This window comes from Simochromis diagramma, unplaced genomic scaffold (assembly GCF_900408965.1).
Source record: "Simochromis diagramma unplaced genomic scaffold, fSimDia1.1 OVJJ01000321.1, whole genome shotgun sequence".
Classification (NCBI taxonomy): Eukaryota; Metazoa; Chordata; class Actinopteri; order Cichliformes; family Cichlidae; genus Simochromis; species Simochromis diagramma.
In genome coordinates, this window is record NW_024386772.1 from 2340067 (window position 1) to 2360799 (window position 20733).

At 42.1% G+C, this 20733-nt stretch overlaps 1 protein-coding gene across 2 annotated transcripts in view; it reads right to left on the minus strand.

Moving 5' to 3' along the window:
* Positions 1-1720: 1720 nt before the first annotated feature.
* nog1 (noggin 1) overlaps positions 1721-20733 on the minus strand; it is a 42208-nt gene continuing 23195 nt past the window's right edge. For both annotated transcript variants that reach the window (XM_040042301.1, XM_040042292.1), the window contains one exon: positions 1721-5000. In XM_040042301.1, coding sequence (XP_039898235.1) covers positions 3784-4458 — 675 coding nt within the window. In that variant the 5' untranslated portion in view covers positions 4459-5000 and the 3' untranslated portion in view covers positions 1721-3783. The remainder of the gene's footprint in view (positions 5001-20733) is intronic.

Genomic DNA, 20733 nt, shown 5'->3' on the forward strand with positions numbered 1-20733 from the left:
TTCCTACAGGCTCCAGTCTGTTCCACAAACCGGTGGCTGACATCATGTCGGTTATCTTCATCTTTGACAAGTACTAAAGCGTCACTTGTCAATTCTCCAGGTGTTTTAATTGTTAACGTCTTTTAATTTGTCTTAGGCACCGTTAAGGGTTACTCTGTTATCTATAGGTTGATCTACTATAGCATGCAGTGCAAAATAAGAGTGTCATGGCTTCAGATCAAAACTAAAAAAGTACGCACACACTGAAACGGGTGGATTAACGAGGGCTGCGGTTCATTATGTTTGCCAAATTAAGCTTTTGAAATATAAAACACATCTTAAAGTTTAAAGGCCATATCTTATGTCAAATGTGCCTTTTAACAGAGCACTTTCCGTTACCAGTCAAAACTTTCTCTGAGCTACTATCATTAAGAAGATCAAAAGGTATTTTTTGGCTTTCATCAAAGCAGAAAGCTTTGTGTATCATTTTATTATAGAGTTGTGGCCCATGTACAGCAGTAAATGTGTATTCGAAGCTTACAAACCTGATCATTACGGCACATCCTTTCATGTGCTCAACTGTTTAACGGCATTATTTGAAATTTGTCATTCCCACTGAATAAACATTGTAAAAGTCAAGACTGTGGAGCAAACTAAGCTGGCACATTCGGCTTGTTATTGTACTCGTAATGATGGTGCCACAGAGGCTACCTTTGGCCTATTAATGAGCCAGTCAGAGTTATCAAAAGTAATTTTTATCATCTGTAATGAAAAATGAATGAGTCGTGTTTGATATTGTTGGCAAAACCAACAAGGAGAAGTTTGCTTTGATCAGGAAAATATCTGAAGCCTGTAGGAGAATTTAATCAGCAACAAGGTTTTGGCTTCAGAATATCTGCATAGAAATAAAAAAGGTTGATTAGGTTAAAAGGGGGGAGGAGGGAGTAGAAAAGCAGTAAAGCGAGCCTCTACCCAAAGAGATCATTAACTTAATGGATCGCTGGTGGCTAAAAGCAATGTGTTGCCGGGTATCTCATACATGAGAGATCTGCGAGGCTGAGGAGAGAGACGCAAAGAGCTGGGAACCGGCTCAGAAGTGACGAAGGGCATTAGCAGCCCTGCATCCTCCAGTCTTCAGCTGGTATTTGCAGGCACCGAGCGCTCTGTCAGCACGTATTACTCCACACACAAATCATCTGACCGGCGTCAGCACTTTGCCTGCGCTACGGCAGGAAAAACCCAAGGAAAGAGAGGTTGAAATTGAAGAAGAGGAAAGTACAACTAATAACTTGCGTTTCTCATTTGATAAGAAACATGAGGAAAAGTTCTCTAAGGAGAGGTTTGTAAAAACAATCAGAAAAGAATTTAAATGTCGACAGTTTGCTAAAAACACAGAGATACTTGAGCACCTGTTTCAAAAGAGCAAAAATAGAGAAAATGGGTTTGAACATATTAGAAATGATCAGATTTATATTTACTGAGGCAGTCGCATCTAAATCTTCAGACTATGATGCATAAAACCTGAAATAGCTGGGTATGCACAGAGCTTGTCATCTGTGAATCCCGACTATTGCCAACTTTACACAAGAGGACAAACAGTATAGTGGAAATAACAGATCAGCGGCAACCGCCTGAGATCCAGCATACACACACATACATCAAAGGCTACACAACGACTTTATTGAAGATGCGTCGTACAAATTTTTGGCCTTAGGTTACCATCCGGTGACGAGTGCAGGGATTTGTCTGCTGCATGCATATGTGCAGAGCTGGCTCTGAGGCTAAGGAGCATCATTACGGACTAAACACAACTAAAACAAAACACAGGCTTTCTGGTGCCCCACTGTCTACCCGACTGAGGCTCTGGAACAACTGAGGGGGTGGGGGGGTTGTCTCAGTCAGTGTGAGACAGAAGCAGCTCCACAAAACGATTAGAAACGCTACATTAAAACTATTCATATTATAAACCCTACAGCTGTGATCAAACACACAGAGCATCCCTTGGATTTTAGCGGCGGTGCCAAAGTTAAAAAAAAAAAGATATAAAGATGTCAGCTTGAATAACAATGAACAAGACCGCCACAATATTTCTTTTTAATGCAATGCTGTTAAAATCTAACACCATGTAGCTTTGAAAAGGCCCATTATGTTTTGATAGGCCATTACAGAATATACAGATTATTTAATACAGCTGTAAACTGTATAAGTCTTTTCCCACTAAATTCAAAATAATTCACACAAAGTTCACACACAGATGCCTTTACTGATTCAGAGCGACTGGGATAAAATCACTATGTTTGTAAGAAGATGCATTACTGTGTGTTACACAGCAAAGGGAAGAAAACCCAGCTCTGTCATTTACAGTAAAACTGCAGTACCACAATGTCGAGTAAAGCCTTAGATTAAAATTATGTATTGGAAGTGTTATGAAGTAATGACAAGTATATGCAATCTTTGAATTATACCGTGATTCTTCACATCATTCATCTATTGCCTAAAAAGTATTTTCATTTTTGAGTAAAGCACGTAACCTGTCATCACTACTGCCTTATATACCTATGCAATATAAAGCTAATGAACACAAGACTGTAATGCAATATTTTATGCCACGTTCTTCCCTGATTTAAATAAATTTAGCATATTTATAATGACTCACGTTGATATTTGCAACTGAATGTGTGCAAGGCTGCAAAATTATGCTCAAATTGAGCGCTTCCCATCATCTACAGGAAAATATTCCCCATCATTGTGTTTAATCTTAATTTTTAATCAGATTGTTTCTGCGCATATTTACTGACTGTAATCTCTTTCCTAACTGTAAAGAAAGTTGAGCTTTTTTGTATGTTTAGCTCTTTTGCACGCTTAATATTTGCCCAGGAGACATCAGACCTTTAATGAACAAAACTGCACTATGAAGAAAATAATTTATCCAGATTTTAATGGTGTCAGCTTATTAACAGTCATGAAGTATCAGCCTCTGATTCTCCAGCAAATCTCCTGCTGGGCTGAAAATGAGGAGGAGGGCTTGTGCAGATGAAAGAAAGTGAGACATGTGTGACTGACAGCCTTAGCACTGATAAGATAGTTCTGGCTAACTGAAGAGAACCAGTGACCTGTTGTATATAAATCAGAAAGTGATAATTGACTACTGATAAGACCAATATGATACCATGAGAAACGTTTCCCCCCCAATAATGAGTAATTTTATAGCCAAATCTCCGTCTGGTTCTATAATTATGTACTGTTATGAAATAAGCTGTAAGACAGGGAAGGCCAGCCACCATAACTGTAATAAGAACACGATGCGTAAAATGGTTTAAGCGTGGGAACTACAGGCTGTGCGTAATGTGGCAGGTGACTTAGTGTGTAATCGCTCAGATTGGGTATAAAAGTGATAAGAAGTAAAGGAAAATCATGTTTAAATCATTTCAGTGTCGTTTTATTGTACGAATATAAAGAATAAATAGCACATTTCCTTAAATTTACAGGATAACAACAAGTCACTGACACAAAACTGTATCAATAATCCACGTTTAACTCTGAGGTCGATTCGCTGCGTCCGCGTTTTGAAAACAGCAAGTCCTTACGTGGCTCTATCGCTCCATAAATACAAAATATATAACCAATATTCTCCACAAATAAAGTAGACTCTGGTTACAAATAATACTGATTTTGTACATGGAGTTATATAACTGCGTGGCACCGCATATACAGAAAATACATTCCTACACTCGGTAGTGCACGTGAAAGAGATTTGGAAAAAAAAAATACTGAGCTTATAATTTATCTTCAGAGTCTTGTGTTTTAACTCGAACAGGAGCATTTGCAGTCTGTAATGATCGGGTACTGCACCGGTATCCAGGCGCACTTTAGCCCCCCCTTCCTCTGCACGCATCTCCATCTCAGTATCGTCAGGTGGGTAGAGTTCGCAGGTTTGCACACCATCCCCTCCGGAACAGAACAAGACCGTTTGCTCAGGCAGCTGCCCACTCGCACAAACCGCGGCCAGAATCTGTTCCCCAGGTCGGTCCAGGTGTACACGACCGGGCAGAATGAGTAGGCCCACAGCCACTGCTGCAGGCGCCGCTTCAGTTTCTTGCTGGGCTTGTGCTTCTTGCCGAACTGGATGTCAAAATCCACCGCTCGGATTTCTTTCGGGAGTACTCCCCCCGGCTTTTGGATCTCGAAGTCGTCGAGCTCATCGTTCCCGGTGAATTTGTCCTCCGTGGGCTGTAACACGGACAAAAAACGAGTGTCAAAGTCTCCCAGGATGCTCTTTAATTCAGTCTCGTTAAGATCTCGCTCCTTGGGGTCAAAGACAGGATCCGGGTCCTCTTTTAATTCCACCAGCGGCAGACTGTCACTCGGGATGGGACGGAGAAGGTAGTAGTGCTGACAAATCCCTCTATCCATCACAAGTCCGAGAGACAGCACCAGCAGATACATGGCAATACACTGGTGAGACTGATCCATGTTCATCGATGAGATCCTCACGCACACGGAGCTGCTTATTGTCCACTTGTGCGCAATTACGCGTGAGCCGTATCCAAACGTGGGCCTCTAGAGTCCCTTAATATTCAGATTCCCATGATAAAAATCCGCTATAGAAATAAAAGATTGTTCCACGAAGCATTAGTGGAAACGACTTCTAAAGGCAAAGATCAGATCATGCGTCCTCGAGCTTCGCGCGCCTCTGCTCGGCATGATGCTCCAGTTGTGTCCTCTGCAGAAAAGCGCTGAGCGTAACTCGCGACCTCCGTTATATCCTCCGCACGGAGCGTGATGTAATTCGTGTGCCCCTCTTTGAATGTGGGTTTGTTGTCTAGGAGGAGATCCCCAATACCTCCTTCTTCCACCACACTGGAGGAGGGTGCCGGAGGGGGAGGCGGGGGGACGGAGGGAGAGGAGACGCCCCCTGTCGGTTTTCCAGACTTTCTTAAACCAGGCTTTCATTCATCAGGGGTGTTGGTCATCTGGTGAATCCTTCTGCTGCGAGCCTCTGCAGCAGGCTCCCAGAACACCTCATGAAAAAATACAAACTAGTAACGACAACTTTACTTAAACACCTCAGAGAAAGTTTTTATTACACAAACAGTTTTATTAATGTTTATTATTTACACCATGAAGTTAAAAGCTATATTTGTATTGCTTATTAACAGCAGTAATACAAAGAAAGAAAAAATATAATACAAAGCATTTTGACATGTCATTTATTAGATCAACTTTAATTTGTAACAGCAAGTAATACAGACATACATGTTAATGCATCAAAAATCAGTCAAATGTAACAAAATACATCAACATTTATTTAGCTGGAGGATGTGAACACTATTTTTTTACACTGCTGGCTGGATTAGAAATATAAAATATTTCACACTGTAAAGTTTCAGGACACACAAAGAAAATTTAGATTCCACCATTAGAAATGCATATTATAGGATCCCAAAACTCAGATCTGTTTTCACCTAGTGCGAGTTTTAGCCAATCAATATTAATGACAATAACAATTTAAAAAAAGCCGGTTATGTGCCGTCAGAATGATTTGTTTTATTTAGGGCGTGTGATACACTTACTGGCACAGCTTAAATGAACCGAACCTCAAACCAAACTTCTCAGTTCCTAATAAATTTACAATAAGCAACACTGTGGCTATTCATTAGAGACTTGTTGCTGTGCAAACATATTGGAACACACAAATTCAACAATAAAATGATGATTTTATGAAAATGTCTTGAATATTTCCATCTGATGGACTCGTGCGGATAAGAAAGACCACCCTAAGTTTAATAGTGATGTGTGCACATATCTGATGAAGGACTGGCAAAATGCTGTCAAGATTATTTTAACAATCTTAAATCGCAGGAAAAAAATATACACACACATTCAGTTGAATGACAGATTGTATGAAACACACTGCACAGGAAACAAACAAAATCACATCAAATCCAGCTCAACCTTTTGCTTGCTTGAAGAAAAGCGTGATTTACAGCCTGAATATTAGATGAAATGGCCTGTTAACTACACTTTTTGCAGTGTATTTACTGCATGTGTCCAGCTCAAGTGGGACAATATTTCTGCCTGTACCAGCGCCACAGCGAGCCTCTCAATAAAGCCAGCCAAATTAGCTCCCAAATAAACAACGCTCGCTAAGCGGCAGCCATGGAAAGTATCACAATTTGTGAACCTGTCTAAACTCATGCTCAGAGAATCATTCTTTGAAAAATAATTTAATGGAAGAACTTAGCCAGCTGCTACATCAGCCATAAACCATCCGCTTAAGATAAATGCATCTCTGTTTCAATTTGAATGAGCTAATTCACACAAGCACTTGAGCACACGACTCATTTAGTTTATGGTCAAATGATGGTGAAAAGTCTGGAAAATGTCACCCCTTATATTTTTCATCTGACCAGCACGTATCATAAACCATCGCTCCTAAACACACTTGACAGATCTGCTCAATCCAGCGCATTCACATGCGGGACAGTGCAGACTAAACTCCGCATGCATGCAAACAGCACCAAGCATCAGATATCAAGAAATCGCAGAATTTAACGTGCAGTCTAATAAAAAATAGAAAATAAAAATGCTCAATTGCACATTTTCTTTTGGAGAATTAAAGCGATGCGTTCAAACTCACTCGCAATACTTTTTTACATACTTAAGGAAATGTTAAATTGGAATTGACACGTTCATTCTTTTAAGGAGTAATATTTGACACACACTGGAATATTCTGTTTGTAATGGGGCCTGCTCGAGTGAAGTGCAAATATGGTTCTCATTAAGTGTCATGTGGATTGCCAGGCTCATTTAACGCAGAGTTGTTTTGGTTTCTTCTAATCCCTTCCTACTGTTTTACCACAGGGACATTTTGATAGTGAATTATTCCTCCTTAAAAAGTCAGCCTACATGAGACAGACGCCTGCTTAACTGACTTTTTTTCTATCCCTAAGTTAACCAAACACTTTTCCTCCCCGGCTAATAAACTGGCCCATCTAATTACCTGTATTTTTTTAAATGCAGGGTCTGGTCCTTGACTTTTAAACCTGCGCTTAAGGATTTACATTAAAAATGAATCTCCACGTTTGAGCTGATCACAGGTCACTGTACCATTCCCTGCTGATTTCTCATTTAGTGAGGAAAAGCAGACTTCTGTGTTCTGGCAGCCACATTCAGCAGTGCTACCAAGAAAAGTCATGCTCGGGTAGAAACACAACAGAAGGGACTTGAAGATTAAGATTCAGCTTTCATCCCTGCAAAAGCAGAGCAGAAAAAAAATCTGACATATTTGGAAAAGTCTACTTTGGAAAAATATCAGCCAGGCAAGCGGGCGTTCGAGGCTCCTCGTCCTGTCTTCAGGTAAAGCTTACAGTGTCACACAGACAACACAAAGCACCTTTCACACACTTTATCTCCCTCAGCACGTTGTTTCACACCTTGTGCTGATTGAGGCCGCATTGCCAAGCTGAATACACACAGACACGGAGTGGGTGCTATTCTGTTTGCTCTGGCACTTGGGAGGTGTGCAAATTGCTTGTTTGTTTAGCACTTTTTCCATTCCTCTGCAATCCAACAGCACCTAGTTGCCATAATCACTCCTGCTGTGAGCTTAATTTAAATTAATTGCTCCTTCAGACCACTGATCATCAGTCTGATGGCACACTGCATTTTTTCATGCCACACTATTAATGTTCCATTAAAGAATTTTACAGCTCGAGTTACCCGGCTATTCACAGCAGTGTTAAAACCCACATTCAGACCAGTTCAGCCCTGTGCCTGATGGAAGAGACAGTGGCTGATAGCTGCCGTTCAGCGGACTGATAACATTTTTGTCGCGACGTTCAGCTTAACAGAGTGTCTTTAAAAAAAATCCACGGTGAAAATTTCATTTTAGCCCGTTAATAAAATGAGAGGATATTCGTTAACAATCACAGTTTGACACAAGGTGGAATTATTGACTCTACAACCGAGAATATCATTATCCAAATCAAACAACACGTTATTCAAATGAATCATCTTCAGGCTGTGGAGAATGCGCTCACGCTGTGAAACATCTGTGGATTTAAACAAGTGGTATAATTACCCAATTAGCATTTAGCTAATTTTTCCCACAGGTTGAAGGCTGGTGAGAGTGTGTTCACTCCAGTCCTCAATAAAGTTTTCACAGACAGAAAACTCTGCGTGCGAACAAAGTCGTTAAAACAAAACTCTGAACAAAGCGCTGAGTAATTACTCAGACGACTGATTGTGTATTCAGGCGTATGGAGGACCGAGAGTCGAGTTAATCGGTGCCATTAAGATGAAAAACAACATCTCAGCTCAGCAGCAAAGGGACAGCTGACAGGTATTACTCTGACGGGTCGGCCTGTGGCGCTGTAACAAGTATTTTTACGTTTTTGCTCGTAAATCTTGAATTATGGCTTAATTGAACTTTTTCCCCCCAGAATCTTTGGCTTACTTTGCACATCCATTTGTCCTGCAGCTTTTATAATTTTTACAGTATTCTGAATTGTCCTTTGGGAAAAGAAACATTTGTCGAGGTCTGAATTTAAATATTAAATATAGTCTTATCATATCAGAAACCTACATTATGACGCATAAGCACGCAGGACAAACAGGAAATGTTTTCTCAGGCCGAGATTAGCTCAGCTTGTGCCATAAAAGCAACAAGCTGTCGTCCAGCGTGGTGCCGCACTGGTCGGTCCCATGTGAGCGAGCACAAATACCTCTCTAGTGTAAATGTGAATGCCGTATTTGTGCAGTTTATCTGGTGCTTGTAGCAACTAGACAGAAAATAATGGCTCTTGTGACAGTTTTCCAGAGCTGAGTCTTATAAACTTTGGTGCAGCCGTCTGATAACGTTCATCCAAACACGTGCATCTGTTCCTCTGGAATCACCACATCTCAGCAGCACTAGGAGGAAAGCATCTGCTCCACTTTATAACTCTGAGAACAATCTTTCTTGCAGTCAAACCATTTTCCTGCAGATGTAGACATAAATAATGGTTCCTGCTCTTACAACAAAAGCCGGATCTCTTCAGTCTTGGACTGGTCAGAAGACGACGGATGACCATAAAAATCAAGTTTATTTAATAATGCGAGAAGAACTGCAGCCTTGCGCCTCTTTGATTGCCTCATTAAATGATGCTCAAAGCACCCAAACAACAAGTATCTGAAAAACTGAGCAGCGATGTCCTCATTGAGCAGTCGTGACCAACAAAAAATATATTATAAAAACAAAACAAAAATACTGTGAACAGCTTCACTGGAACTGTTATTATAACCTTCCACTCAATTACATCTGCCACCCAAAGCAAGCGTGCAGCTAGCTAACTTTAAAGTTGAAGAGGATATCACTGATATGTATGGAAGCCCATTTCTGCCACTAAAAAACAAACAAACAAAAAAAATGCATCCATAACTCGAAATTTAGAGTTATTTTCTCGAAATTTTGACTTAATTTCTTGAAATTTTGAGTTAGCGCTGCCAATCAGTAATCTATGTGAATGATGTCATTTCCTTGTTACCCGGAAGCTGAAGCCCTCAGCTACAAATGCTACAGCTAAACTACAGCTAGCTTCACAAATGATGAAATCCTTGAGCCATTAGCTGAATCACATGGCGTTACTATCAGCAAACGTACTCTCGAAAGCGCCGGTTTGTTGCGATCCGGTTTTGAATGCGCATTCCTCCGCACTGTATCCTTCCGGGTAACAAGAAAATGACATCATTCACGTAGATTACCGATTGGCAGAGCTAACTCGAAATTTTGAGTTATGGATACTTTTTTTTTAGTGGCGAAACAGGCTTCCATAGATGTGCCGTGAGCATGTAGACTTCCTTCTGCACATACATTTGGCATTTTTGAATGCTTTTTCTTTCAGCCACTTTAAACATCACCAGAAGGGAGACACATTTCCAGCACAGTGTCGCCAAAACTGGGGAAGTCACACCAAAGCGAATCAAGATGGATAAAAAGCATGCAGACCATGCAGATTTTAGAGTGAACTGTCCCTTTAAGGGAGCACCAGTGCCAGCAGTTTTAGATCAGCCTTTATTTTTCTGGAATCAAAGTAAATACTCGCGCTCTTGATGGATGGTACAGTACTCCATCAACCTGCCGAGTGATATAAATGAAGCCTGACGACAGGCGCAGAGACACAGCAGGCGTCCTCTGCAGCCAGAAGGACATTTAGTTTATTTCAGCACCCAGGCGGAGTCGGTGCGCTGATCTCCACGTGGCGATCTGGACACATTTCTGCAGATCATTTGAAGCCAAGGCTGAGGCCATTTCTTCTTTGAAAGAGCAAACAGGCCAAGAGTCAGACTGTAGTAGCAGTAGTAGTAGTAATAGTAGTGGTGGTGGTGGTGGTGGGGAGAAGAGGGGTTGTGGTGTCTCCAGCCTCTACAACACAGACGGCTGTTTGTACCATGCAGCCCCCTTGCGCCCCCCAACAACCCCACCTCGGTCTCAAACTCTCAGCTCCTAATTCACACTTCATAAATCAAGACGACCTGTCCTCCAGTGAATTCATCCCTCTCTGTGCTGGATAATAGTGGCGCTATTGTTCCCACCGCGAGGATTCATTTCAGAGACGTAAACTATCCTGGAGGCCGACGCGCAGGCCCGATAGCTAAAGCAGCTCCTGGACGTCCGCGTGGAGACGGAGGACGAGCGGCGCTGCAGTCGTCCGTGTCAGGCCACGTCTGGTTGGTTATATTTTCAACTCCTCTGGCAGCTAATACAGGTCCAAAAATAAGAACACTAATTGGCCAGTGTTTATTTCTGTATGGGAGAAATAAGTGTTTTTAGCAGGTTGTTTGTGGCACGATGGTTTAACAGTCGGGACTCTCTGGGAGGTACGGCTCAGTCCACTGCATGGAAAAAGAGCCGACTCTCCCCTTTTTTTAATAAATAAGGCCTTTTATACGAAAATTGGTAATACAGTATAGTTGTGTGTGAGACTGGCACGGCAGCGTGTGACATCATGAGTGTTGACTCATGAGCAGATGAGTGATGCACACTGAGCTTTTGCCTCCTCTCAAACTCGTATTTAGTGCCACAGAAACAGCAGTAAAGCCTCACTCTGCCCTCGTCCGTCTCCCAGTCGCGCTCCCTCTACACTTAGGAGAGGGGGGAGGGTCTGGTAATGAAGCAAGTGTTTCTATGCGTTGTGAGGGGGCTGTCAGCTCTACACACAGCAGACCTCTGTCACCTGTTGCCACCAGCGGGAGGCTCAGGCGACGGGCGCGGAGCCAAGCCTGGCGGCCAGTCGCAGGACCCTGGCTCCACCTATAGACAGCTCAGCATGGTGATTTACTCGGCCTCCGTGCAGAGGTGTCTATACACACTTGTGCATACAGAGTTATAGCAGGAGCAGTACTCGGGCAACGGCTAACAGCTCGGGCAACCATTAAATAAATTATCTCATGTGCAAATGAAACAAACTACTGTGCTTTTTTTAATGGCTGGACATTGTTACAATCAAACTGATCCTTAACAAAAATCCTATATTGGAGTTTACTGGGGATTCACGCTTCAGTGGGGCATCTATGCCGTGGATTCCCCGGGAAATGTGTTGATACAGCTCGCAACTTTGGTGACCGACCTGGTCAGTACCCATTATCCCTCCTGTGCATTTTTCCACAGCAGTTTTTGGGGATTTATCAGTGAGAAAATACAACAATTGTCCTCTCAACACAGTATCACATACAATCCTCACAAACACAAAATTCCAGGAGGGACATTGCTGAACCGGAATGGATGTGAAGGAAAAGCTTGTGGGACAAATATGTTCGTCCCTGAAAATGAAACTGATCACAGCAAAAAGCTGTGGAAAAAAAGCCAGGAAAGAAAACACTCCTGGCATTTTTTGTCCGCTTATGTAGGCGACATCGTTCACTCTACAAAACTCTAAGTTGGGTCTTAATCTCAGTTCAGTGCATTGAACAAGTAACTGTGAAATGTTCGACGGCCATCGCAGCCTTTGTTTCTCTTTGGCCAGAAATGAGCAAATTCTGACAAAAGGGCTGGAATACCAAGACATCAGCTACTGTAACATTAGCAAGCGGCATCCAGAGACCGTATAGGTCACAACACAGATGCTTAGTGCTAAGTAACATACAAAACATAAAACTAATCACAATTTTAATTTTCTTCATGGGTAATCGGTTCTAATAATTAACTGTGCAGCAGGATTAAAAATGCTCCAAACACCACAAACATGATCCACAGATCTACACCTGCCAGACAAACCAGCCACGCCACACACCTTAAAAACTTTCAGCCACAGTGCAGTTAAAAATGGTGTGTAACATGAAGCTCTTTACACCCTTGCAGTTTTTATGAAACAATAAATGCTTTCGCACCAGGCCCTAAACATATTTATTTTGGCTCTAGTGTTAGACATTGTAACCAGTGAGGCTGGAATGGAGTCGTTTCTGAAACCAGCCCCTAGAGGCCATCGGAGAAACTGCAGCTATGGGAACTTCAGGTTCCAACCACAGTTGGTCACTTAAGTAACACACGATGCAAAATGGGTAGGATGTAAACAAACGGTGTAAACAAATGCTTTGACTTGTGAGGGTTTCTTTGACAGTAAAGTCTTGCAGAGTCCAGTTTTAATGGAAATAGGCTGCAGCAGAGTTCATTGTTAGTACTGCAGAGCATCATCACAGCTATAGTGGTTTTTTTGTGCAGTATAAAATGCATATCTATACATTTACATCTAAAAGCATGTACCTAAAATTTTGTAAAAATCGAATGCAAATTCTTCTGAAAAACTGAGGGGGAAAACTGGTGTTAGCACACAGCGTTTCAGGTGAGGGAGACGGCTTTGTGTGAAGCTGAAAAAGGAAACTGCAGCTGTAGATGAGACAGAGAAACGAAGACTGACAGCAAGAGCAATGGGTCTTTAGTTGGAGAGGGGGGTTTGGGGCTGAGCCCAGAAGCAGCGCTGTAGAAAGGGTTAACATGAGACAGTAAAGTGAATCCAGATGTGCTGTTATTATTAATATCTCTGGCTGATGAATGGGAAGGTAAAATTACAGGCGCCAGCCAGGGAGGCCCCGCGCGTTGCCCTGCCACCCAGGAGCTTCCCAACTCACCTCCACAGCTCGCACAGCAGCGGCAGCAGATCCGGGCCAGAGCGTCAGCGTTCCTCCATGTGCCTTCAACGTGTCAAACAACCGAGAGGCAAAGCAGGCGAGTAGACAGGCAGTCACTTTCGCTGGCCGGCGGTCCAGCGCCGCAGAGCGATGGGCGTCAAACACATGACTTCATAGCTCAATTTCATCTCAGTAGCTGCTCTGTGTCACTTTGTGTCAGTCATGAAGGCTGTAATGATTTCATTCTAGCATTAAAAAAACTAAACCTAGGCGTTAAAATTATTGTTATTAACTGAATTTCAAGAGTTTTCCCAGTACTGTGCAAGGACTACTCTAGGTTTCCTGAAGGTCTTTCAGTTTTCCACGGACATCAGCTGCTTTTCCACTCATTCTCAGTCCGGTCCTTGTACCTGATCATTTTCAGAGGAATTTTTGTCATTTAACACGGAGCTGTAAAAAGCAGCCAACCCAAAGACTGAGCCTGTGTTGTATTCACACATAACAGAAGGCTTGAAGAACATATTTTAAACTGTATTTTTAAGCACGGTGTTAGCAGCCTGTTGCAAAAACACATAATTGAATCCCCTTCATTAGTTAAATATACAAAAACTGCCAAATATATCACAGTTTGACAGCATGAAATACTATTTCTGCACAAACAGCGTGATGCTGAAAGAGCTGTTAGCAGAAATCTTGCCAACAAACCAAAAAACTCTCAGTTATCTCACATATCTAAAGTATCTCAGAGCCATAGTCCAGCAAAGATCTAATGCAGAACCTGAAAGACGCACTTGGAGCTTCATTTACTCCCATCTGTTCACCGAAGCATCATCAAAACTGGTCTCAGTGGATGGATGGGTGTAAAGAAGCCAAAGTTATGCAAAATCACACAAGAACACGACTGAAAATCAGTGACCAGGTGTGATGCAGTGATGGATTTGACCTGTAAAACACGGTGGAGGCTCGGTCACGGTTTGGGGCTGGATTTCAGTGTCGGAGATGTTCTCAAAATCGATGAAATATGAACGGACAACATCTTTGTTTTTAACGAAACATGACTCAAAGAAGCTTAGGAGCGTTCAGGCTGTGTTGCAGAATAAAGGCGCTCATTTGAGCTGTGCACATACTGTACATATTGTATACCGTTTTATATACATTTCATTTTTGTTTGCACGTTTTAATAAATCGTTGCACCCGTTTTCAAAGTAAAGTCGAATAATAATAACCTAGAAATAGCCCAGGTATGATTTGGGGGCTCAGTTATTTTAGAATCTTTGAATTAGAATATCAAACTGAATAAAGAAACAAGTAATTAATGGAAAGTACTTCATGGAGCTCACAGGTCTGTTTATGCTGCTGCTGAACTGAACCGTCAGGCAGATCTGTGGGCTTTAAAGGAAGAGACCTGTAATCACTTTACTGCCTGTGGCAGCTCCTCACACCACCTCCTATTCACACCCCAGACGTCCACTCAGTTCCACAAAAGTGACAGTATTGTTGCCTTCATCTGAGACGTGGACATCAAGGAGTGAGAGTCACTTTTTGTCCTCCTTTTCAGGGCTGACTTTCATTATTAGAATGAGCTTGGTCTTACCCAGAAGGCTATTTTCAGACTAGTTCACGATCCTCTTTCAGGCTTTGTTAACAGTTTAAATCATCCCAAGTAGTCAAACTACACAGAGCAAGGCAAAAAAAGAAAGAAAGATGTTTTACAGCCTGTGCTGAATGTGTTTTATGATGATTGGTTTATGGTTTTACGACAGGGGTTGTTTGCTTTGTCACTTCAGTCGTTCACGACACAAGCAGCTTTCTCCTGCAGGTGAAAGTTTGTATCAAACTCTGGAGTTACAACACCATCAACTTCAAACTGGCCTACCTTGAAAACTTTAATGGAATACATCTAGAGGTGACCTATTCTGACATCAATGAAAGCCAAGAGAAGAAAAAAAACCTCTCTGAAACTCAGTGTTTGGCTCAAACACAGTTATAAGTGACAGAAAATGATTTCCTCAGTTAAATGAAATTTTAGGATACGCTTAATTTCTTTTTATTCGGACATTACATCCATCTCCCATCCATCCATACATGTATTTATGGGAATCACTGTAGAGGTTCACTGCAGTAGGCGCTTAACATTTTCTGACCCACCAACGATTTAAGACCACTCCTACCAAAAAATGTTGGTGCATCTATGAAAACGCTTCCTGCACTCTCTTATCCCATTCAGGCCCACAGCAGGATGGAGCCCATCTCTGCACGCAGTAGGCGAGAGGCCAGGAAAGCGCCGTCACACGATGGTTACATGTCAACGGAAACGAGGAAGGAGAGAGACGTTTGTGTCAGCCTCACAGCTGTTTCCAAATGCATCTACCTTTTCAGAAATGCAAATTCATTTCAGACCAAACGGTTCTGCTCCAGAAAGTCCAACTGTTGGCATTTCAGCTTTACTTCTTGTTGTGGTCTTTTATTTGTCTTTCATCCTGTTTGTGCCCGTGATTTTCTCTCTGCCTTTCTTCTCTGTTTATCGATTTTTATGTTACACTATCACAGGTAAATCCCGAAGCTTAATGCAGTTTAATGTCTTCCATTTTTAGGCCATTTTAAGAGCTGCTGATTACGTGGCTACATGCTGTTATAAGTTTCATTTCACTGGGAGTTACTGGTGCTTCATGCACGTTTGATAAATCCAAAGTAGACTTACATTTAGACCAATCACAGCACACAAAAATGCTTTTGTTAAGAAGCAGTGGGGCTAAAAATGAAGATTGAATAAGTCTTCTCACAACGATTACTGCTATTCAGAAATGGGGGAAAAGGGGTACTAACTCTGAATGTTAGAACTATGAAGCACCTGTAGTTCCTGCAGTGATCTTCAACCATACTGTCCTTTCATGTTGCACAGGAACATTGGAGAATATTTCTGGCATTTCAATTCAAATAGCAGCAAAGAAGTGCTTCTGACAACAGTTTTTCTTGTCAGCAGAAGCCCTTTTTTCTAGAACAGCAGAAGAGCCCCGACTACAGAAGGAAGTGCAGAAGGAATATAATTCCTGGGTACGAGGGGATGGAGCCGAAGCATTAGACGGGTAAGAGAAGGGAGGTGGGAAATATGCGTAAATCCAGTAGGAGATATGGAGCCTGGCTGACCACAGGGGCTGTTGTTTTAACCGTAAGATGCACGGCTGCAGGGAGGGGGTGGTGGTGCAGTGACTGTAGGTGGGATTTGGAGGGAAAGGTGGGGGGCATCCCTCTCGGGTTGCCTCTGTCCCCAAGCGGTCCTGTGGGAGCTCGGCCAGCCTCTCTGTCGCTGTCTGCCCTGCATGGGGCCCTCACCACCTTCCACATGACAGCTCAGAAGACAACCTCATGCTGGCTTTACTCACCCTCTTTTGTGCATTTTGAACACAGGGATACCAGACAAATTATGCTTAATGACCGGCGGAGGTTGCCACAGCAATGGCTGCTTTGTTGCCAAAGCCAAGTGTGTAAATGTTAGGGTGCAACCCTACACAGCTTCCCAGTCGTACTAAGCAGATGCTCTTTCTGTAGCTGGAATAAACAGGCTGGACCGGGCTTGTGTTTGTGGGCTACACACCGAAGCCACTTCGAAAACCTGAAGTCTCTCTCTCAAAACTTTTAATTAAAAGTCAATTAACTGTTTTTTTTTGAGAAGGATTTTCTAAAGATCAGATTATGAGATCAGCCTCAATGTTGTTACTTAAGTAAATCTGGTCCACAAATGATGAACTGATGCTGTATCCTATTCCTACATGACCCAGTCGTCAGTACGGGAGTATAAAAGTGTAAAACACAAATCAATTCCATGGCATAATCACCGCACCAGTGATTCTCCAAGTGGGCTTTAGGTGGGGTTAGGAGAAGCACAGCTAATAGCAAAGTAAATCTCTATAAACAGCAGACCTGTTCTTCATCAATAAAAAGCGGGGGGTTATTTATACCAAGAAATCAAGAAAAGTGGGTCTAGCATTCCCTCCGATGTTGTCTTTGGGCCGGTAGAAAATCGGATGCAGACGTGAGCATTAATATCAGGTCTGAGGCTTTAGCAGCACAACAATCCAACTTTCTCCTGATGCAGTTTGGTGTTTTGGCTCTCTGGCAGGCCACCAGGACGGCCTAGCTACTTACTGATACTGCAGGGCCGTGCTTGGTTTCCACGGTTTCCGCTGCAGTGGATGAAGTTCTTACATTATTACATCTTCCAAGAAATAATGGGATGTTGTTACAAACTACCTGGAAAGGTGAGAAAGAAATTAAAAATAGAATCTCAGCAGGCTCGCTGTTTTGTGGATTTTTTTGTGCAATTTTGCATGCTGTTTTTTTTAAATACAGCGCATTTTCTCCTGCATCCTGATTGGCTGCAGACCATTGTCAAAATCTCGCGCCGTGTCTCCTGTCCAGTACAGAATGAGTTCAGCTTGTCAAATTTACATAAATCTTCGATCGCTAGCAGCGTGACTCTGAAGTGCTGCACTGTATGTTTGTAAGTTTTCTCCCCAACAAACAACACTGTCGACGAAACGTTTGCACCATCAAAGGCAGCTGCGGTAGCCCCCAGAAGGCAGAGGAAGATGCTAACCATCGCACAAAAAGTTGGACTTCCTGACATGCTAATGGAAGGTAGAAGTTACCGTATTTTCCGGATTATAAGGCGCATTAAGTGAAACAAAACAGTCAGATAAGTCAAACTTTACTCAGCTCCTTCTTCTTGCTTCCTCTACTTCCGTACCAGTGATTCATTAATGTTGAATTCTCTGGCAGCTGCTCGGTTCACATGTTCTGGACCTGAAAACAGGGTTTGCTCTTTGGTTTCTTTCTATAATACTGGACTTATTTTTCTACCAAGGTTTGAACTTTTTAGAGTGTTTAAACAAGAGAGAAAAGTGTGAAAATGTTCATCATCTGTAACATCTGTACATCTGTAATAACTGTAAAAAAATAAACCTGGTTACTTCGCGGATTTCACCTATCGCGGGTTACTTTTAGAACGTAACTCCTGCAATGAACGAGGGACCGCTGTATATTGCATTTACAGAGTTTACAAACAATTAATTTTTGTTTTGCTGATCAACATTTCATTTGGCCAGTAGGTTTCATTTCTCCATTTACCATTTTTAACCATTAAAGAAAGCCCGAAAGGCATAGCCGAGCCCGTGTGAGGCGCAAACAGCGGTCCACAGTCTGATTTATCTTCAGTGGAGTCGAATTACAAAGAGACTTTCAAACAGGAAAATGTTAATTGATTTCTAATCAACGTAACCGAGCTGTGCGGGTGAGGCAAATACTACTAAAGCTAGAATTTCAACCAATTCCCCGAGTCTGAAAAATGAGGAGTGGCAGAGAGAGAGGAGACTTTTTAAAAAACTGGAGTCAGTCTGATTGCTCCCTTGGGAGACATTTCCACCCCAGTGTCCCACAAATGACATGTTTGTATGTAACACAATATGCTTTCTTTAAGAGGTGACGCTTTAGTGGGAGACACATTCTTCCCAAGGGCCCTGCAGTCAAAGTCTAAGACAAAAAAGACAGAAGGGTTGGTTATTTTACTTGTGTGAGAGCTCATACCTGCTCAGGTGGTTGAAAAAGCTTGATAAAGAGTTGACGAACAGCTTTCGTTAGGTTTGACATGTAACAGCAAACCCACCCCACAAACAAACTTTATTAGGCTTCTTTTCTCTCTGTTTTTTTGATGGATTCCTGTGGGCAGATTATAGGACCATGAAATCAAACATCTGTGCTGCACACAAGCAAAATTAACAGGCAATTTGTACCAATGAGTTCTGTTTTAGTTTAAATTAGACCATCACATAAACACAGAAACAAAGACATTTTCCACCGCTGCGGGCTGCGCGCCGTTTGTTTTTCTCAAGCATTTTTCTCACGCATAACGAAACGTGAAGACATCCAACACGGCACCTACGGAGCTCCGCTGCAGACACCGGCTGCGTTCACGTATTCCATAAAGACCTTTCTATGCCGGTCACACCCGCGTACTTTTAATGTGGACTGGGTTTTAATGGAGTGGGCTGTGATGCAGAAGAGAACACAACTCGTTGTTTCTCACAGCGATGTACGAGATGTGAAAAGAAAAAAGAAATACACGGCACACAGCAGAGACGAGCAGCCTTTACGTTGTTTTCTCTGGCCATTCAATTTCATGGATGCCACAAATTTAAGCGAGAATACAGATTTGATAAGATCGAGCTTGTACTGTTTGTTGTTAGTTTAGTCATGAACTGTATAGCTGTCTGTGCGTGTAGACAGGAAGGAACAAATATTTGGAATGGTAAATTAAACTGAACCTCATTTTGAATTCTCCATTAGGAACCAGTACTCCACTCAAAGATAAGCCAGTATACTTTGTTATATGAGGTGCTTTGGGACCAAAGGAACACTTTAATGGTTTCTATTATTGTCCATGTGTGTGTTTGTCTCCACACTAAATAACATTATTGGAACCCAACTGTCTTTTTTAGCTCCTGCTCTGCACACAGGAAACCTTTGAGAGATGCACGTGCACAGTGACTGGTCTAGACATGAGCATGCATTGTTACCAAGACTGTTAACAACAGTGAGCAATATTTAGTCATGTGAAAAAGACAACAATCACATGGCTTTATGCAACGCTGTGAAAACTCCTGTTCATCTACACACAAAGAAAAAGAGCTACATCTCAGATCCTACAAGTAGGGCTGTGCGATATGACCAAAATCTCATATCCCGATATAAGACATCTATCATCACAAAAATGTAACATTTTCTATAAATTCTGTGAATCTCGTGCAGCTCGACTTGCAGGAAGTGTTTCCAGCTGCGCGTCATGTACCTGGAGTCGAGTGTTTTAACTGATGCATGAAACTATTCAGTTTATTTTGAAAAGTCTCAACAGGATCTTGAGCTTTATTGTGAAAGGTTTATGTGGAACATAAACAAGCGGACACGCGATGGTGTTACTGTCGTTGTTGCTAACGACAACGCATAAAAACAGGCGCTTGTCCGTCCGTAGTGTCGTTATATTAAATATAAGAGAAAGAGAGAACTTTATTAATATAGCCACTACAGTGACCATCAAAACGATGAAAAAAATATTACCGTAAACAGTTTATTTTGTGACACCACGAAACAAACGATAGCGTAAAATGAAACGATAGACGTTTTTATATCGTCATCCGATATATATCGTTATATCGAACAGCCCTACCTACAAGCATAAGTTAGCATGCTAAAGGTTAAAGTTCATGACAGTACAATGAGAAAAAGACGGGACACTTATGGCTTGTTTGGAAGGTTTGCCAGGAGAAGGCCTCTTCTCTGTAAGGCTACGTCTACACTAATCTGGGTAAATTGGAAAACGGCGTTTTCGTCTTCAGTCGTTTTCATCCACACTGAAAACGCTACGTTCCTGTACTGTGAAACGTAAGATTCGACCTGCGTCATTTCCGTCTGCCGTTTGTTTACTTTCCGGCTCTTTGAAACTTCACGCCAAGTTTTATCTGGAGCTATCTGGCATGTACAAACTGACATTAATCTTTAACAGGGCTGCCAAAATTGAGAGCAACAAAACAATTGCTGTACAATGCCGTCCGCCACCTTAGCTGCATCATATGACTAAAATGCATCATTGTTTCC